We start from the raw sequence: 26399 nt of genomic DNA on the forward strand, positions 1-26399 counted from the left end.
TTTCTTTCTTTTTTTTTTTTTTTTAATCTTCAAATTTTAATTCGATTTATTTATTTGGCTGTGTTGGCTCTTAGTTGTAGCTCATGGGCTTAGTTGTTCCTCAGCATATGTAATCTTAGTTCTCCGACCAGGGATTTAACCCAAGTCTCCTGCATTGCAAGGTGGATTCTGAACCACTGGACCACCCAGGGAAGTCCCCAAACTCAAGTTTCTTCTAAAATAAGTCTACCTAGGTATATTTTAAAAGCTGGCAAGTTTCTGTAATACCTTTTGATGATCTTTTAAAAGTTTTCTGTTGAGATTTCTGGTGGTTTGAGAGTAATAAAATTTGGGATGCTGTAAAACAGTATGTGACAGGTAAAGTCTTTGGAGTATTTTTTTAGCTTTTATTTTATATTGGAGTATAGTTGATTTACATTATTGTGCTAGTTTCGGATGTACAGCACAATGTTTTGGTTATACATACACAGTGTGTGTGCTCAGTTGTGTTCGACTCTTTGGAACCCTATGGACAGTAGCTTGCTGGGCTCCTCTGTTCATGGGATTTTCCCAGGAAGAATACTGGAGTGGGTTGCCATTTCCTTCTCCAGGGTATCTTACCAGCCCAGGGATGGAACCTGGGTCTCCTGCGTCTCCTGCATTAAAGGTAGATTCTTTACACTGAGCCATCGGGGAAGCCCCATATACATGTACATGTAGCTGTTTTTCAGATTCTTTTGCCATTTAGGTTATTGAAGAGTATTGAATAGAGTTTCCTGTGCTATAAATAGGTCCTGTTTTCTGTATAGAAAAATTAACTGATATTTGACTGAATATCCTCAGCTAGTACATGGTTTGCTCATCATGAGGCTAAGACTGGGAGCAGTCCATGGGGAAACATGACAGTACAGCTTCTTAAGGGAAATAAATTTCATGCTTATTTTTGTTTTGTCAACCAAAAGTTATAACTACTACGATTTACAAGTCAGCTTTAAAAGATCTTTCGTGTGCATGAGTTCATGAACAACCTGGATCTCATTTGTAGGAATCAAATGAACTTTCTGACTTGAACAATTAAATATGATTCTAATCCTTCTTAGTGGCTTTAGTGAATGTGCATATACTCTCTTGTTAAATTATAGATAAAAAATCTATTTATATACACTGCCTACATTTTGATTAAGATGCATTTATAAAATTAGATTATTGTTATATCAGCCAGGTTGAAGAATAAAGCTTCAGTGTTGGACTTGATTTCTTCTGATTGCTTCTGGGAGATAGATTAGCATAGCAACATGAATGTGGGTTTTAGAGTTGGACACATGAGAGGGGATATTAGACCAATCACTTTGAGTCTTTGATGCATTATGTTGAATAAATTAGTGCTCAAATCTCCAGGAGCCTCAGTCTGTAAAAGAGGCCACTAGTCAGTCTTAGATCAGGATGAAATAAAATACCATTAGGTTCCTAGCATGAGTCTTCTTAGGTGTTGCTACTGGTAAAGAACCTGCCTTCCAATGCAGGAGATATAAGAGATGCAGCTTCGATCCCTGGTTTGGGAAGATCCCCTGGAAGAGGGCATGGCAAACCCACTCCAGTGTTCTTATCTGGTGAATCCCAGGACAGAGAAGCCTGGCAGGTTACGGTACATAGAGTGGCCCAGAGTGAGATGTAAATAAAGTGACTTAGCACATGCACACACACAAGTCCCTAGCTTAGTTCCTGGCATATTATCAACAGTGGTAGCTCCAGTACCACGTCTTTTCTCCAGTAATATTTACGACAACATTGTGTAGAAAAAGTGTTGCAATTCCAACTGGAGGGTCTAGATCTAAGTCCTAGTTCTTTTCTCATATTGTGTGTTTTCTTGGGTCAATCATTTGACCACAGAGTGTCAGTTTTCTCCCCAATAAAATGAGATTATTAAAAATGAGATAGTGAGTAAACATTGGGCTTTTGTTCTTTATTCTCTAATGTATTTAAAGCCTGCCTTAGTTCTCAATGGTTCACATTATTCTTCCTGTGTAAGAGAGGAACTGCACTTCAGGAACATTAACCTGATAGTTACATATAGGATATGTTTATTTGGAGGGACAGAGTGTAGGAAACAATGTGGATTTCCTTCCAGGAGGTTGTAACACATACAGAGGCTTTGAAAGGTTTTAAGCTAGAGGAGGGAAATGATCAGTTTAAAAGATGATTGTGGCTGCAGTGATTCAGTGGACTAGGTCCCTTGTTTCTGTTGTTCATTATTGTTTTCCCACCTGCCCTGGTAGAATTCTTTTCTGTATTCAGTTATGCCACTATTTCTAGCTTTCCGAAGAGTTACCTGTATTTTGGAATCTGTATTCCCTACAACCTGCAATAAATCTAAATCTCAGGAATATGTAGTTTTTCTGAGATTCATCTGTTGAATCTACCCTTTTAAGCAGGAGATAATTTCTGTTTTTCCTTAGAATGTGCTTTTTAGCTCTAGCTGGGAAACTTCTGTCATCTTCCATTCCTTGCCTGTTAACCTTTATACAAGCTGTTCCACAAACCCAGAGTATAGCAAACCTCTCCCAACTACTTTCTTTCCTTGGAAGCTCTTTTTATGGCTTGCTTTTATTAAAAGTTTCCTGAACAGTCATCCTAAAGCAATGTTAATTGCTTTATGACATAAATGTGTGTATTACTTCTTTTATTTCGTTTGTGTAGCTTGAGTGTTCATTCTTCTTACAACTATAGAGTGCCAAGCTTGAAGCAAAAGTAGAGTGAATTTTTAGTTTTAAAATATGGTAATAGACTTCTTATTGTATCATTTAAATAAGTGTTTTTAATGTCTTCATGTGTAAGAAAGGTGGAGTGGGGTGAAGAGAAAGGAGGAATCAGGTAACCTGCCAAGGCAATCACAGAAGCACTAAAACCTGATAGTTAGCCATTGATCTATTCATTTATCTGCATGCTTTTCATAGAAGTAAACTTTAGAAACAGAAACTTTTTACACGTTAATGACTTCCATGGAATTAAAATGATTCAGTAATATTAGCATCTGGAAAAGGGGTGTTATTTGAGGGCATTCCTGTTGGGTCTATTAACAAATTCCATTTTATGCAGGAGTGTTGTAATTTCCAGCTCTTCTTCTACATAGAGTAGTTGGTCAGAGGAGAACCTGGCATCTACCAAGTGTTCCAGACCTGTCTTTTAGGTTGTTTTAATTCCTTGAGAAGAAAACTGAAGAATCAGTTGGGGCAAAGAAATTTGTGGGATTTGGATAGATCCCAATAAAGCAAGCTAGTGGTAAAGAACCTACCTGCCAATGCAGCAAACGTAAGAGATGTGGTGGGTTCGATCCCAGAGTCAGGAAGATCACCTGGAAAGGGCATGGCAGCCCACTCCAGTATTCTTGCCTGGAGAATCCCATGGACAGGAGCCTGGTGGGCTACAGCCTATAGGGTCGCAGAAAGTCGAACACGACTGAAGCGAAAGTACTCACGCATGCAGGAAAGCAAGGGCTGTTGCTGGCCACTAAGCAGGTACTCTTCCTCATTCCCATGAGGGTCATATTAAAAGTGACAGTGTTACATAGCAGGAGCAGCAGCTGGTTTGCTTTTTAGTCGTGGCAGCAGTTAACACAGTGCACTAGTGGCTTAACATACCAACACTTAAGTCCTTTTTTTGTTTGTTTGTTTTTAAGTCATTGAAATTATGAAACTGTCATTCAGATGGAACCATTATAGTTCTTCGGAAACATTTTGATCTCAAAAGGAAAGGAGAATTATACAGATATACTGGCTGAGGTGTTTTGAGGTGCATCGAAGTGTTCCAGCCCGTGGCTTACCTTAACATGTTCTTGAAGTACCATGGCGTGGATTAAAAGGTATGCTTTAGAAATCTTCCAGTGATCCCCCAAGGTCATGGGTAGAACAAACACTAATTCTATATTTAATTAACATGTATTTAAAATATTTTAATACTTAGATTGAAGATGTGGTTATGGATTTATGGCAAAAGTATTTTTTGTTTATTAAAAAAAACTATATATCCCAAGCTTGTTGGATGAGTCCCCTCTTCCCCCCTTTTGAGATATGGTTATAGGAGACACTGGAGTAGACATTTTTTTGCTAAATTTTAATAGTAATCGGTTATAATTTTCTTTCATCAAATAGTTTGGGGATTATTCACATGTTAGTCTGTAATTATCTTTATGGTTTACATCATAGGCTAGTTTCTCTGCAGTGCTGTCATTTCATTGTAGCCTGAACAGGAAATAATTGGATACAGTTCTTCAGTTAGGGTATTAATTTGACCAAACAAAATAATTTTTACGTGGACCATTTATAGTTTGTGCTGTTTTTGTCTTTTACAAGAAATTTTTACTGAGAGGAAAATGAGTGATGCTTTATTAGTAGTGTGATTGTTCTCTCTTCACCACCATGAGTACACAGTTAATCTTCCACGTGCGTGAGGTATGTAGTCCCACTGTTGCTTGTGGTTGCTAATAGTGGTAATTCTAGGCTTCGTGTTACCCTCTTAACCGTCAAAAATCTTTAGGGTTTTTATGTTCATAACATTTTATTTGAGTGATGTAGTCAAAACCATTTCTTAATTATTTGAAACCTTGGAAACCTCCTAATTGTGTACTATGTGCTTGCTACTAAATGTTTTCTTCAAGATGTGGGAGTGAATCCACCCAGGGAGAATGCTGAATTCATTTATGTTACGTTGGGTTCAAAATTCTTTATCTTTTAGGTAATGAAGGAAAATATGTTGGGAAAATAGAGGTTTAAATCATGGATATATAAGTGTAATAGAAATACAGTGGAACAGCCTGTAATTTTTCTCATTTAGGCTACCTTCTGTTGAGAACCTTTTGATGTGTCAGCAGTTAAATTATCAGTGGAATTTAGTTGTTAAATCTAAGACAAAACTACTTTTTATTAAATTCTAGCCTATAGTGACAGTGAATCAAATTTCAAGGTGAAGTCAACTGTCGATTAATTCAGCAGGTGTTTTATGTCCAATATGGTAGTATCTACTCCTTCGAAAAAGATCTTTTCTGACATAATGGGTTGGAGATGGTATTGATACGTTGTCTACAAAATATATTTCTCTGTAATACTTGCCACTTGAGCTTAAAAAAGTCTCCTTTTATATCTCCTTTTAGATGTACTTGGGCATCTGTCTGTTTCTTTTTAACGCCACAGAGGATTCTTGATGCACAGCCAGACCTGGGTACTCCTTTTCTTTTGGAAGAGCTTACACCTTGGTGGTTAAGAGCTTAGATTCTGCAGCCAGCCAACCTGGGTTTCACATCTGGCACTACTTTGTGGTTTTGACAGGTTGTAAGAATGACTTGGAAAAAATATAAATTTATGTATTAAAAATACAATACCATAAGTATATACTTATATAATTTACATATTGCATTATGTGTATATACACACATATACATACCTTAACACACACCACTTGTATAGATAAATTATACATGAATTAGTGTAGGATTGAGCATGCGAGAAGCCAGTGTTAGAGTAACAGTGGTGATGATTATTAAATGCTGTATCAGGAACTCCTTTGTGTGGGGGTGTAATGCTGTCACACTTTTTCTTTTCCTGAATCTTATACCTTCTTGTATGGTCTTCCTGGAGTTAAATAAACAATCACTCTTTGACTACTGTTTTCAGTTCTTTGAGCTTTTTCTCATCAGTGAAAGAAGGTGGCCACTAGAGACTGGTAATTTATTTGTGGTTCTCTTATCCTGCTAGGTTGATTTGTGTGTTCTCTGAAGCTGTGTTTTTCAAATTGCAGGTTTCCACCTATTCATTAGTGGGTCAAGAACTCAATTTAGTGGGTTATGATCAGCATTAAGACATGTAATAGAAAAGAAAATCAGAGCAGTGAATGTAGAAAGGAGTATTTTGAAACAAACTTGTTTCGTTTTTTTAAGCTGAAATAAACAAGATAGGCACATTTATGTGTATGTTGATTGGATCGTTTTAGTTCCACTAAGTGTATGCTTCCCATAGTAATAGATGTCCCTCAGAAGTGGTATTGGTTTTATATTGTTTTGCCTTGCTGAGAAAAAGTGACCAGGATAGGTTCCAGTCTGTGGCTCCTAGCGATATGCAAGTGAAGTTCAGTATAGGAGACTGTCTGAGGAGTAGGAAGAAAAGGGAAACATAGTAGCCACAGCTCTTGAGCGGCATTAACTACGCCTGTTTTATCAAGTAATCTAGTATACCGTCCCTTAGCATGTATTCTGGTGTTAATCAACTCTTAAATCAGTAGTTTTCAAACTGCCAATGGCAGCCCATTTTGTAATCAATTTAATAAGTTGCTGTTCTTCTCGCCTCCCCCCCCCAACAAATTAAATGAAATTTGTTGGACAGAAAAGGAAATGTCATGAGTGTATCACGTGACATAGTTGTGTAAAAACTTGTTTCAAGGTACGTATATGTACTGTATTGCAGACCTAAGTTCTAGTAATGATCAACTGGGAAACAGTATGAAACTCTGTCTTATAAATCTGTATTGTCAAACTAATCTCAGTCAGAGAAGACTTCAGATATTTAAAACAGTATTATTAGCTCAGTAGTTTTATCTCTGACAGTCAGATCAGATCAGATCAGTCACTCAGTCATGTCCGACTCTTTGCAACCCCATGAATCGCAGCACGCCAGGCCTCCCTGTCCCTCACCAACTCCCAGAGTTCACTCAGACTCACGTCCATTGAGTCAGTGAAGCCATCCAGCCGTCTCATCCTCTGTCGTCCCCTTCTCCTCCTGCCCCCAATCCCTCCCAGCATCAGAGTCTTTTCCAATGAGTCAACTCTTCGCATGAGGTGGCCAAAGTACTGGAGTTTCAGCTTTAGCTTCATTCCTTCCAAAGAAATCCCAGGGCTGATCTTCAGAATGGACTGGTTGGATCTCCTTGTAGTCCAAGGGACTCTCAAGAGTCTTCTGCAACACCACAGTTCAAAAGCATCAGGTCTTCGGCGCTCAGCCTTCTTCACAGTCCAACTCTCACATCCATACATGACCACTGGAAAAACCATAGCCTTGACTAGATGAACCTTTGTTGGCAAAGTAATGTCTCTGCTTTTGAATATGCTATCTAGGTTGGTCATAACTTTCCTTCCAAGGAGTAAGCGTCTTAATTTCATGGCTGCAGTCACCATCTGCAGTGATTTTGGAGCCCAGAAAAATAAAGTCTGACACTCTTTCCACTGTTTCCCCATCTATTTCCCATAAAGTGATGGGACCGGATGCCATGATCTTTGCTTTCTGAATGTTGAGCTTTAAGCCAACTTTTTCACTCTCCACTTTCACTTTCATCAAGAGGCTTTTGAGTTCCTCTTTACTTTCTGCCATAAGGGTGGTGTCATCTGCATATCTGAGGTTATTGATATTTCTCCCGGCAATCTTGATTCCAGCTTGTGTTTCTTCCAGTCCAGCGTTTCTCATGATGTACTCTGCATATAAGTTAAATAAACCAAGTGACAATATACAGCCTTGACATACTCCTTTTCCTATTTGAACCAGTCTGTTGTTCCATGTTCAGTTCTAACTGTTGCTTCCTGACCTGCATACAGATTTCTCTAAGAGGCAGATCAGGTGGTCTGGTATTCCCATCTCTTTCAGAATTTTCCACAGTTTATTGTGATCCACACAGTCAAAGTCTTTGGCATAGTCAATAAAGCAGAAATAGATGTTTTTCTGGAACTCTTTTGCTTTTTCCATGATCCAGCGGATGTTGGCAATTTGATCTCTGGTTCCTCTGCCTTTTCTAAAACCAGCCTGAACATCAGGAAGTTGATGGTTCACATATTGCTGAATCCTGGCTTGGAGAATTTTGAGCATTACTTTCCTAGCGTGTGAGATGAGTGCAATTGTGCGGTAGTTTGAGCATTCTTTGGCATTGCCTTTCTTTGGGATTGGAATGAAAACTGACCTTTTCCAGTCCTGTGGCAGTAGGGAACAGTTATTTAACTATGAAACTTCATATTTGTTTTTTATAGTATTATTTGTGTGTGTGTGTGTGTGTGTGTGTGTGTGTGTGTGTGTGTGTGTGTTTTCTTGTTGCTTGCTTGCCCGGCTAAATATTTAAAGGCTCATAGTGTGGGAGAAGGCAATGGCACCCCACTGCAGTACTCTTGCCTGGAAAATCCCATGGATGGAGGAGCCTGGTAGGCTGCAGTCCATGGGGTCTCTAAGAGTCGGACACGACTGAGCGACTTCCCTTTCACTTTTCACTTTCATGCATTGGAGAAGGAAATGGCAACCCACTCCAGTGTTCTTGCCTGGAGAATCCCAGGGACAGCGAAGCCTGGTGGGCTGCCATCTCTGGGGTCGCACAGAGTCGGACACGACTGAAGCAACTTAGCAGCAGCAACAGCAGTGTCAGTGATAGTGAAGTCTCTCAGTCGTGTCTGACTCTTTGCGACCCTGTGGACTGTAGACAGCCAGGCTTCTCTGTCCATGGGTTTTTTCCCAGGCAAGAATACTGGAGTGGGTTGCCATTTCCTTCTCCAAAAGGCTCATAGATAAGAAATTTATAATATTTCTTAGTTGTGGAGGAGTTATTCTTTGAATTGATGAAAATGACCCATGCAATTAAAAAATTACAGAAAAACTGATGATACATGCTAAAATTTACCTACTTCATTCTCCTATTCCTTAGATCTTAGAATCTTTTCATATACCTTCTTTGCTTCAGAAGGTATATATAAAAATTTAACACTGAAAAAAAATGTTACCATAAATAAAATATATCACAAGTATTTAAGGTAGTTAAATGTTAGAGCTTCTGTTTTTGTGAGGATTTGATAATTTTTAAATTTTTATTTTTCTTGGATTAGTGCCTCTACTATTCCAGTATCTGCATAATAGCACATATTTTCTTTATAGACTTATTAAAGATGATCACAGAGTTTCTGGTGAGTATTTTTTAAAAAATAAAGCCTCAGAGTAGGATAGTGTCAGGATATGCATGTTTTAAGATTGTATTTGAAATACAGTTTCCTCCTCCCTAGAAAACAATAAGAGAATGAAGACTTCTGGTAAATTGTTTCATAACAATGGAATTTGTACATTAGTTTTCTCCACTTGGGAGTTGAAAAACAGAGAAAATCTTTGCCAAAATAATAGGTCAAAAGATAATAAGCACAATTTATTTTTCTCTGCAAGTTGTTAGAAATTGAGTCAAAACCATACATAGTAGCTGCTCTGAATTGGGTGAAATATACTCCACTTCAGTTGCTCAGTCATGTCTGACTTTTTATGACCCCAGGGACTGTAGCATGCCAGACTTCCCTGTCCATCACCAACTCCTGGCTTGCTCAAACTCATGTCCATTGAGTTGGTGATGCCATCCAACCATCTCATCCTCTGTCATGCCCTTCTCCAGCCTTCAGTCTTTTTAAGCATCAGGGTCTTTTCAGATGAGTCAGTTCTTTGCATCAGGTGGCCAAAGTATTGGAGTTTCAGCTTCAACATCAGTCCTTCCAAAGAATATTCAGGACTGACCTCCTTTAGGATGGACTGTTGGGATCTCCTTGCAGTCCAAGGGACTCTCGATAGTCTTCTCCAACATCACAGTTCAAAAGCATCAATTCTTCATCTCTCAGCTTTCTTTAAGGTCCAACTCTCACATCCATACATGACTACTGGAAAAACCATAGCTTTGAATAGATGGACCTTTGTTGGCAAGGTAATGTTTCTGGTTTTTAATATGCTGTCTAGGTTGGTCATAGCTTTTCTTCCAAGGAACAAGTGTCTTTTAATTTCATGGCTGCAGTCAGCATCTGCAGTGATTTTGGAGCCCAAGAAAATAAAGTCTCTCACTCTTGACATTGTTTCCCCATCTATTTCGCTGAAGTGATGAGACCGGATGTCATGATCTTAGTTTTCTGAATGTTCAGTTTTAAGCCAACTTTTTCACTCTCCACTTTCACTTTCATCAAGAGGCTCTTTAGTTCCTCTTCATTTTCTGCCATAAGGGTGGTGTCATCTGCATATCTGAAGTTATTGATATTTCTCCTGGCAATCTTGATTCCAGCTTGTGCTTCTTCCAGCCCAGCGTTTCTCGTGATGTACTCTGCATATAAGTTAAATAAGCAGGGTGACAATATACAGCCTTGACATACTCCTTTCCCAATTTGAAACCTGTTGTTTCATGTACAGTTCTATCCTTTCTTTCCATGTACAGTTGAATCCTTTCTATTATTGTTTCCCCAAGCACCCCACCCCACCCCCAAACCCCCACCCAACCTTGTCTTTTCTCAGACTTCCTACTTATATCAGTGGCGTTACTTGGCTTTTCATCATTACCTTAGTCATGTTTACTTCCATCATCATCACTTTTGGCCTCATGCTGCTTATCCTGTTGGGTGCAGGGTTTCATGCAAGGGGATACCCTTGTGGCATTTGTTTCTTTATAACCGTGTCCCTTTTACTTTGTTTATCATAACGCATGTGAGCAACTTATCTTTTTCTTTCAAAGCTTTTCCTCCTAAACTGTAGTTTAGAAATAAACTCAACTACCTTCTAGTTATAGTTGTCCTAGAACTAAGATCACTGACTAGAGGCAGCACCCCAACCACACATCTAGAATTAGAAGAAAACATATCATAAATTACTGTGTTAATTATTAGATACGGCTCCATTATACTTTTGGTTACTAAAACAGATCAGTCAAAAATACCCCCTAAGAATCAAGATTAAGGTGCTTTGAAAGTATTTTAAAAGTCATTTTAGATTTAACAAAGTTTAAAAAAAATAAATCTTTTAAGTGATAGTATTTTGAGAATTAGGAACTTTCTGAAACTAATTTTTAATTTATTACTTAAAAAGAATACTATTTTGCATTTCTGTGGGATCTGGGATATCTGTTAAGAATATTAGAACCCATCTCAAATATGACCTACTTGAAAATGGGCATATGCTTTGAAACTGTCATAAAAATCAGGGAATCTCTTTCTTTTGAAAAATACAATGAAATCAGTTGATGTTACACTATTGAACTGTTAGTGTATGTAGGTGAGTGATAAGCAGGGAAATGTGCATGGGTTTTCTTGGAAATGCCAGACTTGTCACTTCAATGAGGAGTACAGCTTTCATAATGGAGACTATATCAACCATGTAGCCAGTTTCCTACACCTCAGAGTTAATGAGCTCTGTGAGGCTCTAGTAGCTGATGAAGAGGAACTGCAGATAAATTCATGGCAGCTGCAGTTGACCTCCACAAATCTCCAGGTGTTGCTCTAACAATTACCGAGTCAACATAAAATCTTGAAAGATCATAACTGAAAATGTGCTAGTGGTCAGGAAGGACGACTGCCTCCTTTTCCCCTCTGCCCCTTAATTATTTGTTATAAGGAATCCTGGGGATTCCTAGGGTGGGAGATAGGACAAAACATTTTCAAAGCATTTACTTTGATTGAGTGCTTTTGTGTTTTATCATAGCAATGAGTGAATGAAAGTGATCAAAACTGTATGTTGAAGTGCTGGTGATAGCAGCTAGATTAAATGTGCATGAAATTGAACTTATTAAAATTCCTTTATATTTGAAATTCCTGTGGAAAAGTACTCTGAGTCAGAAACTCTAGTCTCGGGGCAAGGATAAGGGAGAGGCAAGTAACAGAAGTATATAAAACTTGGAACAGGCAGAATCCATTGAAAACATTCACTTTTGAAATAAAAGCCCCTGCGTCCTCTGCCGGGAGCCAATTTCTAATCCTTCCCCTTTCCAATCCTCCACATTACACAAATTTTTATTTTGTTGATTCCTATATCCTCAGCCCCAGGACAGTGACTAGTCATAGCAGGTACTCAGTAAATACTTGTTGAATGAATGAACTTTTTGAGAACACTAGATTTTGAGATAACGTATCTGTCCTGCAACAGCAGAATAGGCCATTCTCTTATTTACCAAACTCTTAATTCATAAATAGAATGAGTGGATATATACAGAAGTGCATCTTATTTTGAAATGATCTTAATTTGAACAGTTCTGTCATCAGTTACCTTTTGTGAGTTGAGGTTTGTAAGTCTAAAGGCCTAGAAAAGCTGAGTGCATAATAGCTAACACTTAGCAGGTATTGTACTTACAAAATGCCCCTTTAAAGTGTTTTATGGGTATTAGCTCAATCTTCACATGACTTTCCAGGTTGTCATTTAACTTTCCTATTTTACAGATATAGAGACTGAAGCTCTAGAATAACTGTGAAAGGATTGTGGTGTTTTTATTGTTGTTAGAAAGTCCTGAACTTTGGGGTAGAAAAACTTCAAAATTGTTTATACAACAAGTCAACATATTTTTCTCACAATAATAGATATCCAAGTGTGAGATTTTTTTCTTTTTTGTAGGGAAAGAATGTGATCTATGTTCGTATCCCACAGAAGAAAAGCTCTGTGTTTGAATGAAAACATTTCCGTATTTGGTGTTGACCGGATTTGGTTTGTTAGGAGGTGGACGATTGCCCTTTTATGGCCATCAGACACTCCATGGCTCTCTTTTATGTTTCTTCAACTTGGTGACTCTGTCACTTCCTCAAGCAGTCTTTCTCTCTCCTATCTTTTTTTTTTTTTTTACTGCTCTTTTATATTGCAGTGTTTTCTCTTCTTTCTTCCTTTCTACCCCTTAGCCCCCCCCTCTCTCGTTTACATGCAGTCTGAACGAACAAGAATATTAGCTCTATATTCTTACTGTTTAGAATAATATGTGACTGTGTTTTGAGTCAGAGAACCTGGCAAACCAAGTGAGAAATAAGGATGTTATGAAAATAGCATAAAATGTAGGTGCTAGTAAATTGTCCAAAAGTGAAGAGGGCTGACCCAAGGCAAAGTAGTATTCTTCTTTCAGAAGAAAGTTGTTGAGTATAATGGCCAGACGAGTAGGATTAATTTCTTGAGGAATACTAGAACCAAACCAAGGCATTTTTGGATAATCAGGGAAAAAGTCAACAATTAGAATGATCCCCCTTTTGCTTTGATTTTTATCCCAGAATTCAAACTTATACTTAACTTCAATCTTAAACTATCCTTCATACCCAAGAGTTACTAACATTTTAAAAGCCCAGGAAGGTAATTTGTTAACAGCATCATTATTATTGGCTTATACATAATGGGTCTTATATTAGCACTTGATTATTGTTATTGTAGTAAAAAATTGCCTGGGTGAAATTACTGAAAATTTACACCTGGTGTATATAAGTTTTCCTAACAGTTAGTTTTAGATTCCACATAACTACATGAAAGAACATAAACTTCTAAGGAGTTCTTTTCAGCTGTATTGTTTATAGCCCCATTTAGATCTTGATACCAGTTCTTAATAGAATCTGTCAACAATGTGGATTATCACTTTTTTTTGAAGTGTCAGTATGCCTCATTAAACTACACTGCTATTGAAGAGCAAGAAACAGCAGTTACCTATACCATGGTATCTTGGCAGGGCATTCTCTATGGGAAAAGTAGACAGTTTCATTAGAGTGAGGAAATTAATCATCATTTTAGTTTTTTGGACTTGGTAAAATAGTTAATTCCTTTTTCTCCTCATTATAAAACTTGTGAAGTTAGTATCAGCTCATTTGGTAGACAACTTATATAAAATTCTCCTCCACTGTAGAAAATAACTTGTTGGACATTTCAGATCATTTTGTTCATAATCATTGGTTAATTCAAAATAGTTGGTCATCATCAAACAACCCAGTCAACAAATGTGCAATAGACATTTCTTCAAAGAAGACATACAGATGGCTAAGAGACACATGGAAAGGTACTTAATTATTAGATATCTAGTTATTAAATATCATGTACTTCAACAGTACATAAACCAAGAAATTCCAGATGTTCAATCTGGATTTAGACAAGGCGGAAGAACCAGAGATCAAATTACCAACATCTGTTGGATCCTAGAAAAAAGCAAGAGAATTCCAGAAGAACATCTACTTCTGCTTCTGCTTCATTGACTATTCTAAAGCCTTTGACTGTGTGGATCACAACAAACTGGAAAATTCTTAAAGAGATGGGAATGCCAGACCACCTTAACTGCCTCCTGAGAAATCTGTATGCAAGTCAAAAAGTAACAGTTAGAACCAAGCATGGAACAACAGACTGGTTCCAAATTGGGAAAGAAGTTCGACAGGGCTGTATTTTGTCACCGTGCTTATTTAGCTTATATGCAGAGTACATCATGTGAAATGCCAGACTGGATGAAGCACAAGCTGGAATCAAGATTGATGGGAGAAATATCAATAACCTCAGATATGCAGATGATACCACCCTTATGGCAGAAAATGAAGAAGAACTAAAGAGCGTCTTGATGAAAGTGAAAGAGGAGAGTGAAAAAGCTGGCTTAAAATTAAATATTCAAAAAACTAAGATCATGGCATCCAGCCCCATCCCTTCATGGCAAATAGAAGAGGAAACAATGGAAACAGTGAGAGACTTTATTTTCTTGGGCTCCAAATCACTGCAGATGGTGACTGCAGCCATGAAATTAAAAGATGTTTGCTCCTTGGAAGAAAAGCTGTGAAAAAACCTAAACAGCATGTTAAAAAGCAGAGACATAACTGACAAAGTCCATCTATTCAAAGCTATGGTTTTTCCAGTAGTCATGTATGGATGTGAGAGTTGGACCTTAAAGAAAGCTGAGTGCTGAAGAATTGATGCTTTTGAACTGTGATGTTGGAGAAGACTCTTGAGAGTCCCTTAGACTGCAAGGAGATCCAACCAGTCCATTCTAAAGGAGATCAGTCCTGGGTGTTCTTTGGAAGGAATGATGCTAAAGCTGAAACTCCAGTTTGAGCCACCTCATGCAAAGAGTTGACTTATTGGAAAAGACTCTGATGCTGGGAGGGATTAGGGGCAGGAGGAGAAGGGGACGACAAAGGATGAGATGGCTGGATGGCATCACCGACTCAATGGATGTAAGTTTGAGCAAGCTCCAGGAGTTGGTGATGGACAGGAAAGTCTGGTGTGCTGCAGTCCCTGGGGTTGCAAGGAATTGGACACGACTGAGCAACTCAACTGAACTGAATTATTAGAAAAATGTAAATTAAAACTACAGTGAGACATCAACCCACAACAGTCAGAATGGTGATCATCAAAAAGTCTACAAACTGTAAATCCTGGAGAAGGTTTGGAGAGAAGGGAACCCTTTTACACTGTAAGTGGAAATGTAAATTGCGATAGCCACTGTGGAGAAGAGTATGGAGGTTGCTTTAAAAACTAAAAATAGAGCTGCCATGTGATCCTGCGATGACTTGTCAGGTGCCACTGGTGGTAAAGTGCCAATGTAGGAGATGAAGGAGACTCAGGTTTGATCCCTGGGTCAGGAAGATCTCCTGGAGGAGGGCTTGGCAATAACCCACTCTAGTATCTTGCCCGGAGAATCCTATGCACAAAGAGTTCGACATGACAGAAGCAACTTAGCACAGCACGGCACATGATCCTGCCGTGGCATATATTCATATTCCGAGAAGAACATAGTCTGCAAGGATACATGCACCCCAGTGTTGATTATAACACTGTTTACTGCTGCTGCTAAGTCGCTTCAGTCGTGTCCAACTCTGTGCAACCCCATAGACAGCAGCCTACCAGGCTCCCCTGTCCTTGGGATTCTCCAGGCAAGAACACTGGAGTGGGTTGCCATTTCCTTCTCCAATGCATGAAAGTGAAAGTGAAGTTGCTCAGTCGTGTCAGACTCTAGCAACCCACACTGTTTACAATAGCCAAGACCTGGAAGCAGCCTAAGTGTCCATCGACATAGGAATGGATAAAGATTTTGTACACATATACCATGAAATATTGGGCTTCCTTTGTGGCTCAATTGGTAAAGAATCTGACTGCAGTGCGGGAGACCTGGGTTTGATCCCTGGGTTGGAAGATCTCCTGGAGGAGGGCATGGCAACACACGAGACTACTCCAATATTCTTGCCTGAAGAATCCCCGTGGACAGAGGAGCCTGGCAGGCTACACTCCATGGGGTCGCAAAGTCAGATACGACTGAGCGATTAAGCACACCATGAAACACTGCTTATCCATTGTAAAGAATGGAATAATACCGTTTGCAGCAAGGGGATGGATGTAGTGATTGTCATACTGAGTGAAGTAAGTCAGACAGAAATGTCCTGTGGAATCTAAAAATAAATGATACAAATGAACTTATTTACAGAACAGAAACAAGACTATGAAAATGAACTTATGATTACCAGGGTAGAAGGGTTGTGGGGAGGGATAAGTAGGGAGTTTGGGATTGACATGTACACACTGCTGTATTTAAAAGGATAACCAGTAAGGACCTACTGTCTAGCACAGCGAACTCTGTTCTGTATTGTGTAACAACCTAAGTGGGGAAAGAATTTGAAAAAGAATAGATATATGTATATGTGTAACTTAACCACTTTGCTGTATACCTGAAACTAACACAACATTGTTAATCAACTATACTCCAATATAAAATAAAAAGTTAAAAAAATGTATAATGACTATAAAGACATTAGTTTTCCTTAATTTTATATATATATATATTTTAAAACAATAGTTGGTGTAATTAATATTATAGTTTAAGAGCTAGAGTTTCATGACAGTTTTTTGTTCATCTTTTTTAACAGATGACTTACTATTTAATATTATTCATTCGTTTAATGAGCATATGCTGTGTACATACAGACTTGCATTTGAAAACGATGTTAATATTGGATGCAGTTGAGTCAATTTTATATGAATAATACATGCATAGTGTTGTCCATATTTCTCTAATGTACACTTCTGCCATTAAAAAAATTGTCCAGCATAAAAGTTATGGCCTAAAAATTCCCTTGTGCATCTCTAGTTTATTATGGAAACAGATGGACATTTTCTTCGTTACTGGGATACTTAAAGAAAGACTGTCGATTTGACTAATCCCTAGGGCTGTTAACACAATCAGATTTTCATGGCTGATTTAACGGTGGCATTGTTCCTGTTCTCTAGTTGGATTACTGCAGCATTTCATCCTTGAGAATCAATGGTTTTGGTTTGCTAAGAAATACTTTACAGGTTAAGAAGTGATTTTTCTGGAACATTTAAATAAATTTTCATATGATAGGTGGTTTATTTAATGTAAAAGCAAATAGGAATTAGTTTATCAGTGAATTGGGACAAACATAATTATTTGGGGAGTTGAAGAAAATGAGTGGTTTAAAGACTAGAGATGGCTTCCTTGTATATTTATATGTAATCTTCAACCTTAGTATGATCAGCATGAAATCAGAAGCAGGGGGAATATTCTATCTCGTGACTTTCTGAGGTTTAATTTTCCCTTCTAAGTTTGAAGGCCTATCAGGATTGTTGGTGATAGTTAAATGAGAGCACATATAAACAGATATATTCTATTTGTTGTGTGCTTGTCTGTTTTACTGCATGAGGCTAGTTTAGGATGCTATAGATATAAAAGTTGTAATAAGAGCTTCATCTAACTTTATGGAATCAGGGAGTGGAAATATAGAAGATAATTTGAGAAGGCAGTGGACAGCATTTGTCAATGAATTCCTTGTGATGGAAGTCAAGAATGAGGGAAAGTCAAAAATCTAATACTTAATAGAGACCACATGTCTTTAGAAAACATGCCTGTATAGATAGATGTTGATGAGAGAGGAAATGTTAAGAATTAAGTTGCTGCAATGGAGCAGCTGATCTTTAAAGAACTGTGCCCTTCTTCTTTCTAGTTAGACAAGTGATAGAGGGAAGTTGACTAGCCAGTTAACTAGTAAATTTATAACAGAACAGCTTTGCAGTTTGCCTAATTTGAATTCATAGCATAGCAAGATATTAAGTAAATATATAACCCGAATAACCCAAACTGTGACAGTTAAATCTATACCTGCCAAGAGGTCTTAACCTTTGTTTTCCTCCTTGCTACCGTCAAACTCCCAAGGCTTTTGCCTCGTCTTCTAGTGCGTTACTACTTTAAGTTACTGATGTTCTATATTCTTCATGTTTTTTGTATTTTTTGTTTTTTAGTCACTCAGTCGTGTCCGACTCTTTGCGACCCCACAAAGTCGCAGACCCCTACAGTCTGGCACTGTAGTCTGCCAGACTCCTTTGTCCATTGGGATTCTTCAGGCAAGAGTATGGGAGTGGGTTGCGATGCCCTCCTCCAGGGAATCTTCCCAACCCAGGGATCGAACCCAGGTCTCCCGCATTGCAGGCGGATTCTTTACCAACTCAGCCACCAGGGAAGCCCTAATCACTTCATAGTGATTCTCAATTCAGAGTCTTTCTTGTACCTGTGCTGAGCTGAGGCTCCTCAGATGGTTGATGTTTTATTAGGCTGCCTGTAGAACTACCCACCGGAGAAGGCAATGGCACCCCCCTCCAGTACTCTTGCCTGGAAGATCCCATGGACAGAGGAGCCTGGTAGGCTGCAGTCCATGAGGTTGCTGAGGGTCGGACACGACTGAGCAACTTCACTTTCCCTTTTCACTTTCATGCATTGGAGGAGGAAAGGGCAACCCACTCCAGTGTTCTTGCCTGGAGAATCCCAGGGACGGGGGAGCCTAGTGGGCTGCCGTCTCTGGGGTCGCACAGAGGTGGACACGACTGAAGTGACTTAGCAGCAGCAGCAGCAGCAGCAGCAGCAGAACTACCCAAGACAAAGTATCATGCTGTTAGATTTTTGTACCACCAACTTCGATTCCTCTGTATTGTGTATTTCCCTTGCAGAGCCCTGTGGCTTCCTTGTGAAGCTTGTGGGAGCAGCTACAACGAGCTGCTGGGCCTGGCTTTTTGGTCTAGCAGTGTATGAAAGCAGCTCGACAGGTTAATGGCTCAGATAATCTTTATAAGCTTTGAATTGTGGTTAAGACCACTTCTTCAGAGTGGTTTTTGGCTTTACCACAAATGTAGGTTTGATTGTTATAACATGACATGTGATAACAGAAAGTTAAGTTACAGTTCAAAAGAAATGTATTGTTTTGGGTATAAACACTCAAGCAGGAAGGCATTTCCTTATTCATGCAGTGGTGTATAAAAAATATCTGGAAATCTTTTCTTCCCCATCTGAACGTACAGATTTTGATCATTTTATTTTTTGCTTATTGATAGTCTCCCTTCACTGTCCTATTTTGCATGTTTTAAAATTACAGTTGCCATCTTTTTTTTTTCCTTTAGGGTCAGGCTTCTTTAAAATAGTTTAATTCCTTGTAAACTTGAATTATAGCCTTTCCTTTATGAATTAGACTTTTGGCTGCTGCTGCTAAGTCGCTTCAGTCATGTCTGACTCTGTGCGACCCCATAGACGGCAGCCCACGAGGCTCCCCCTTCCCTGGGATTCTCCAGGCAAGAACACTGGAGTGGGTTGCCATTTCCTTCTCCAATGCATGAAAGTGAAAAGTGAAAGTGAAGTCACTTAGTTATGTCTGACTCTTAGCGACTCCATGGACTGAAGCCCACCAGGCTCCTCCGTCCATGGGATTTTTCAGGCAACCGTAAATGTTCTGGTCTGCTTTATTTAAAAGGAAAACAAAAGGCAGATATCCTGCAGAATTCAAATACTTGAAAACCAAACTGTATGTTAGAGGTTTGACTGTTTAAGAAATTGGCCAGTAATGGTTTAATAGAGGTTGGACTGGTACAGAATCTTTATGTTAATAATTTTGACTAACAGAAAATGTTAGTGTAGACATAGTTTATAGTATAAGTGCAGACATAGTATATATATATGTATATATACATACATACATATACATACATATATATGTGTATATATACATAGACATAGAAGATGTTTATGTATTCTTGATCCATTTCAACTCAGAAAAAAAATGTACTTTGCAAAATTATGATTGGTGATGTAGACACTGGTCATGAGCATTGTAACATATTTATTGTCTTTGTGCAAGAAATATGAAAGTAATTGTCAAATATTTGATGTACGTATATGTACAGACATTCATGTCTGTTTATGTATATGTATGCAGTAGTTAAGGTATGGCTCCCACAGCAGGTGTCTTTAGATTTCCTGAGTTTTACGTATTTACAGCTTTCGAAGAGAATTTTTTCACTTTCTAGCAGTCAAAGACAGAAGAATCTTTTACCCTTATGATTTAGTCAGTAGTTGAAGTATTGGAAGGGTAATGAAAGAAGGTTTCCTTTCTGGTTTCTTGTTGACCCCTCACTTAAGCAAAACAAGTCTATACTATATCATAGAAATTTTTAGGATCAGTTAGTACACTTTATAGTCTTTCATAAAAATTGTATCTCTTCATATGTTAGTATCTAGAATTGAACTGTACTTGAATTCTACCTTATTGCAGAATGTATGGAAAATCATGGACCTTATACTGTAGTTACATTTTAAACCAAATTTACCATTATGTGAACAAGGCAAAGTGGTTTCTAAGCAGATTTTTCTCGTCTGTGTAGTAAGATTGACGTGTCTAAAGTGAGATGTTCGTGCATAGCACATAGGTAGCCTGCTGCTGCTCCTGTCGTGTATTCTGTGTGGATAGGGACCGTGTTCCATTTGCTGCTACATGTTCCAAATGTCAACTGCAGTTCCTAACATACAGTAGGCCCTTAAATGTGTGTTAAACGTTAAAGAAAGAACAGAAATGAGAATGTTCAAAACAATTATGCCACACTCTCTCTCTCTCCTTCCTCCTCATCTTGGTTTTAGGTGAGAGAGGCAAATGAAGCCAATTTAAAAGTTAACAATAGGAAAGTTCTAATCCTACTACCCATTCAGCATTTTTCTGTGACACTGCATAACTAGTGACTTTTAAAAAATGCATACTCTGGGGTAGATTTGCCAAACAGAGGACCACAATTGATCCTGATTCTTTTGCCTACTAAAATTAGGGAAGAAGACTAAATTCTGATTTGCAGTTTAGATGTAGAGAAGACCAGTTTTCAGGACTTAAATCCTTATACTAACCTTTGATATGAAATACATATATTCTGGAATGATGTAGCTGAGGACTGGAAATCACCACCTTCTAAAATCTGATGTTAAAATAGAATTCAAAGACAATAGAAATAAAGTCTAGGAAAGAACTTTTTTCCCAGAACCATCCATTCATTTGAAACACTTGAATGTTAATAAATCTGGATATATATTTATAAATTAAAGTAATATACCTACAGAAAAACAAAGCACACAAATCGTAAATGTACAATAAAGTAAATTTTCACAAAGTGAATGTAAATGTGTGACCATCACAGAGATGAAGTTACAGAATATTACTCGTTCTTCCGGATCCTTTCATATAGCTCCTCCTGGTGTGTGTGCCTCCCTCTCAAAGGTCACCTGTATCCTTGTGAACTCTGTAGTTTAGTTTAGCTTTTCTTTTTAAAATTTCATATAAAATGGAATCATATAATTTTGTACCTTTTTGAGTCTGGCTTCTTTTGCTATTAGTCAGTGTTATTGCCTGTGTAGTGATAATTTGTTCACTTTCCTTGCTGAATAGCACAATGCTGTATGATGATTCTATAATTTATCTGATCGCATGATGATTCTGTAATTTAGCCGATCCTTCGACAGTGGTCATTTGAGTTTCTGATTTGGGATTATTATGTCTGATGATGCTGTGGACATTCTTCTACATGTCTGCTGGTACTCATATATACACATTTGTGCGGGTATAGCATTTTTATTATTTTTGAACATCAGCAGTAATAATCTCAAGTCAACAGGCATATATTTTAAGCTATTGTCAGTGGTCTAGCAGTATTGCTACATTCTCAGGTGTACTTTTATTAAGGAAAGATTATGGGCCTTCATGTACCACCTAATTGCATGATACTGCTTCTGAGGCTATTCCATTCCATGGGCTGAATCAGAATTAATTTAGGGAGAGGCCTGTTGGACCTAACTTTTACAGGGAAATACTATTTTTTTCTACTCGTATTTTCTTCCTTGTGATGGGAGCTAAGTATTACAATGCCAGGGTTCTCTTTACCAAGTTTACTCCTTTGATTCCTCGTTGTTGTTCGGTTGCTCAGTGGTGTCCTGATTCTTTGTGACCCCATAGGCTGTAGCACGCCAGGCTTCCCTTTCCTTCATCATCTCTTGGAGCTTGCTCAAACTCATGTCCATTGAGTCGGTGATGAGGTGATTCCTCACTAGGTACTTGGAAAACTTTATTTGTAGGATATTAGAACTCAATATGGGCTTCCCAAGTGGCACTAGTGGTTAAGAACTGGCCTGCCAGGGCAGGAGACATAAGAGATACGGGTTCGATTCCTGGGTCAGGGAAGATCCCTTCGAGAAGGGCACCCCAGCCCACTCCAGTATTCTTCTTGCCTGGAGAATCCCATGGACAGAGGAGCCTGGTGGGCTACAGTCCATAGAGTTGCAAAGAGTTGGACACGACTGAAGCAGCTTAGCACAGGACTCAATATAGAGCCCAGCTTTAAAATTGCAAGGTCTTCTGGCTTGGTAGTTTTTTTTTTTAAAAACTGAAAATTACCTATTTTTCCATATTTTGTTAATTCTGTGGAGGCAAAAACTTACTTTGAGCGGCCTCCTGAAATGTAGCTTATTTGTCTTCTTCATTGTTCCCCACTAAAAATCTCTTTGGTCCTCTCTGCTATATTCAGGCTTCCCTACCAGAAATCATTGATGGTTACTTCTTGGGGATCTGATCTCTCAGTTCTAAATACCTGTACTGAGCAGTGGTTAAAGGAGAGCTAGACCCCTTCTAAGATAAATGTATTGCACAGTAAATGTTGTATACGTTTTCAAGGATAGAAGAACCCAAGGAAATCAGGCAAAGAAATCCTATTATGGATAGTTGTATTCTATGGCTTTCAAATGGAGAAGGCATGGCATCCCACTCCAGTACTCTTGCCTGGAAAATCCCATGGACGGAGGAGCCTGCAGTCCTGTAGGCTGCAGTCCATGGGGTCACTAAGAGTCGGACACGACTGAGTGACTTCACTTTCACTTTTCACTTTCATGCATTGGAGAAGGAAATAGCAACCCACTCGTGTTCTTGCCTGGAGAATCCCAGGGACGGGGGAGCCTGGTGGGCTGCCGTCTATGGGGTCGCACAGAGTCGGACACGACTGAAGTGACTTAGCAGCAACAGCAGCAGCATGGCTTTCAAAAAAAAAAAATCTCTTTTATTGGCATCCCTCTTTCTTTCGTTTTTAAGTCTCACTTGGATTGGAAAGGCCATTTCAAAAGATGAGAAAAAAATAATAACTTCTAATTAATATCAGATTTCTTTCTTCCTGTGAAGAATTTTCAAATGACTTCAGAGAACTGACAACCTTAACATCTTTGGCAGATGTTTTGTGGAGGAAAAAAAATCTTCACTGTTTATAATTTGAGGTAGGGGTGAGAAGTCAGTGGGGAGGTGCAAAGGCAAAAACTATGTGACATCTCATGTACAAGCTGCTTTCCATGATCACTTGGGATTTTCCACAGGAGATGTTCAAACCAAACAGTCTTTGAGGGATTGTTTGCATGCTGTCTGTGCTGCCCTTCCTTAGGAGGTATAGATTCTAGGAAGAACGTCTCTTTTTCCTTTTCTATCCTTACCTTGATGGTAGTAGGAACCACTTATATATTATACATATACTCCTCATGTTCTTCTTTTGTATGTCTTGGCACCCACTTGTCTGTTTTTTCTAAGTTGTACGGCAGCCACTGTCACTTATCCTGGCAGTCACATAGGATACCCCTCAAAGCTGAGCCAATATTCCTCATTAAACCATAGTTTAAGGCAAAACTAAATACTATTAGAAGGGAAGGGCAAAATATATATAAAACATGAAGTTTACCATTTTAATCATTTTTATGTGTTCAGTTTGATTAGGTACATTCACATTACTGCACAACCACCATCACCTTCTGTCTCCAAAATTTTTTCTTCTTCCCAAACTATACCCATTAAACAGTAACTCTCCATGCTTCCTTCCATACCCTCAACCATGGTGACAGTCACTGGAAACCACCATTCTACTTCTCTGTCTTCTGAATTTGACTACTCTAGGTACCTTGTATAAGTGGGATCATAGGATATTTGACCTTTTGTGTCTTATTTTAATTTAGCGTAATGTATTCAGGGTTCATCCATGTTGTATGTAACTTGTGTCAGAATTTTTTTTAAGGTGGAATATTTAATTGTATGTGTATACCACATTTATTCATCCATCAGTGGGCATTTAGATTATTTCCACCTTTTGCCTGGTGCGAATAATGCTGCTCTAAACATTGGTGTACAAGTATCTGTTTGAGTTACTGCTTTTATTTCTGTTGGGTATGTACCCAGAAGTGGAATTGGTAGATTATGTGTTAATTGTACGTTTAATTTTGGAGATACTGCCATACCATTTTATATTTCCACCATAATACCATACCATTTTATATGTCCACCAGCAGTGTACCAGGGTTCAAATCTTGTTGTTTTTTGTCAGTTTTGATAATAGGCATCCTGAATGGTATGAAGTGGTATCTTTATGTTTTTGATTTGCATTTCCATAGTGATTAGTAATGTTGAACTTTTATGTGCTTATTGGCCATTTGTATATCTTCTTAGAGATATATCTCTTCAAGTCCGTTGGTGGTTCAGTTGTGGTGGTTTAGTTGCTAAGTTGTGTCCGACTCTTGCAACCCCATGGACGGTAGCCTTCCAGGCTCTTCTGTCCATAGGATTCTCCAGGTAAGAATACTGGAGTGGGTTGCCATTTCCTTCTCCCGGGGATCTTCCCAACCTAGGGATCAAACCCAGGTCTCCTGCATTGCAGGCAGATTCTTTACCTACTGAGCTAAGAGGACAGTCCTTTACTTATTTTTAAATCAGGTTTTTGTTGAGTTCTTTATGTATTCTCAGGTTCTTTGTGAAATGTAGAATTAATTATATGTATTTTAAAGCTATATAAATGTGTATTTGTTTTGAAGGCCTTATTTCAATTTTACCATATTAGTTAGAGTAAATAATACTCTGTAATCCAGCCTTGAAACAGTAGTGGTGTTTCATCTAGTACCTAGAACTCTTAGGTGCTGTACACTTCTTTTTTGGTTGCACTCATGGCATGCAGGATCCTGTTTCCCCAACCAGGGACTGAACATGCACCCCCTGCATTGGAAGTGTGGGTTCCCACTCACTGAACCTCCAGAAAATCCCTCGGTCTGTACACTTACGAACCTTTTAAATTCTTATAAGAATTCTGTACAGAGATACTTTTATCTGTGTTTCAAATTGAGAAAACTGAAACAGAGAGTTTAAGTAACTTCTGCTCCTTTGCTTTAAAGTTAGGGTGTGAACTTAAACAACCTCACTCCTGAGTCCATGCCGGTACGGTAATATGCGGCTACCTGTCCCATGACCTGTATTTGTGACAGATTGTGTGTGCTCTTATCAGATGACACTTTTCACCTCTTAAATATTGCCTTAAAAGGCAGTGCGTAAGATCAAGTCAGGTGTCTGAAGGAGTTCTTAGCAAAAATTGAATTCTTTTGCAGAAATTAAACAGATGGTTAAGGTTGCTGCTGCTGCTAAGTCGCGTCAGTCGTGTCCGACTCTGTGCGACCCCATAAACGGCAGCCCACCAGGCTCCCCCGTCCCTGGGATTCTCCAGGCAAGAACACTGGAGTGGGTTGCCATTTCCTTCTCCAATGCAGGAAAGTGAAAAGTGAAAGTGAAGTCGCTCAGTCGTGTCCGACTCCTAGCGACCCCATGGACTGCAGCCTTCCAGGCTCCTCCGTCCATGGGATTTTCCAGGCAAGAGTACTGGAGAGGGGTGCCGTTGCCTTTTAGGACCTCTTTAAACTTCTTTAAGTTGCATTATATTTTCCTATGTGGAAGTGTATGCTTCCCATAAGGGTGTGAATTTCTTTATTTGGATCCGGCATATTTTTTTCTGTATTATTTCCCCTAGGGAAATTTGTTTACTGAGAACATTTTGTGGGGTAAAATTTTAACTTCGATGTTTTTCTCAGTTTTTATTTTAAGCCACCCTTCTTCTAGACGCAATATATGAGTGGCCTTAACTGATGTTTAGATATGCAGTTTTATTTGGCTGTTTACCTAAGCCAAGACTAGCTAGTAATGAATAAAACATCTGCCAGATTATATATAATACATTCTAGAGCAGAATGGAATTCTTGCTGCTGCTCATCATTATCACTAATACTGATAATTAGTGGAAATGGTGTATATATATATATGTGTATATGTGTGTGTGTATTATTTTATATACACACTTGGGGAGGGGAATGAAAATATATATCTCATTTTTTCATTCAAAATTAATGCTTCTGGGAATTCCCTAACAGTCCAGTGGTGGCAGCATGGCCAAAAAAAGAAAAAACTTAATGCTATTAATTGGATAGCTCTTTTTACTTTTTTCTTTTCTTTGTGTTTGGGTCTGTAGGCATGATTGTGAGGTGCTATGTGTAACCAGCAATCCATTCCTAATTATCATGGATTTAAAAAAATTTTTTTA

At 38.5% G+C, this 26399-nt stretch overlaps 1 protein-coding gene across 4 annotated transcripts in view; it reads left to right on the plus strand.

Annotated features, from left to right (window-relative positions):
* The window catches only part of RBPJ (recombination signal binding protein for immunoglobulin kappa J region), a 115240-nt gene that overhangs the window by 36904 nt on the left and 51937 nt on the right, over window positions 1-26399 (plus strand). Inside the window, exon 2 of one of the 4 annotated variants that reach the window (XM_027544213.1) lies at window positions 3656-3838. The exons of the other annotated variants lie outside the window; for them this stretch is intronic. Coding sequence (XP_027400014.1) covers window positions 3822-3838 — 17 coding nt within the window. The 5' untranslated portion in view covers window positions 3656-3821. The remainder of the gene's footprint in view (window positions 1-3655; window positions 3839-26399) is intronic. 4 annotated transcript variants of the gene reach the window in all.

This window comes from Bos indicus x Bos taurus, chromosome 6 (assembly GCF_003369695.1).
Source record: "Bos indicus x Bos taurus breed Angus x Brahman F1 hybrid chromosome 6, Bos_hybrid_MaternalHap_v2.0, whole genome shotgun sequence".
Classification (NCBI taxonomy): Eukaryota; Metazoa; Chordata; class Mammalia; order Artiodactyla; family Bovidae; genus Bos; species Bos indicus x Bos taurus.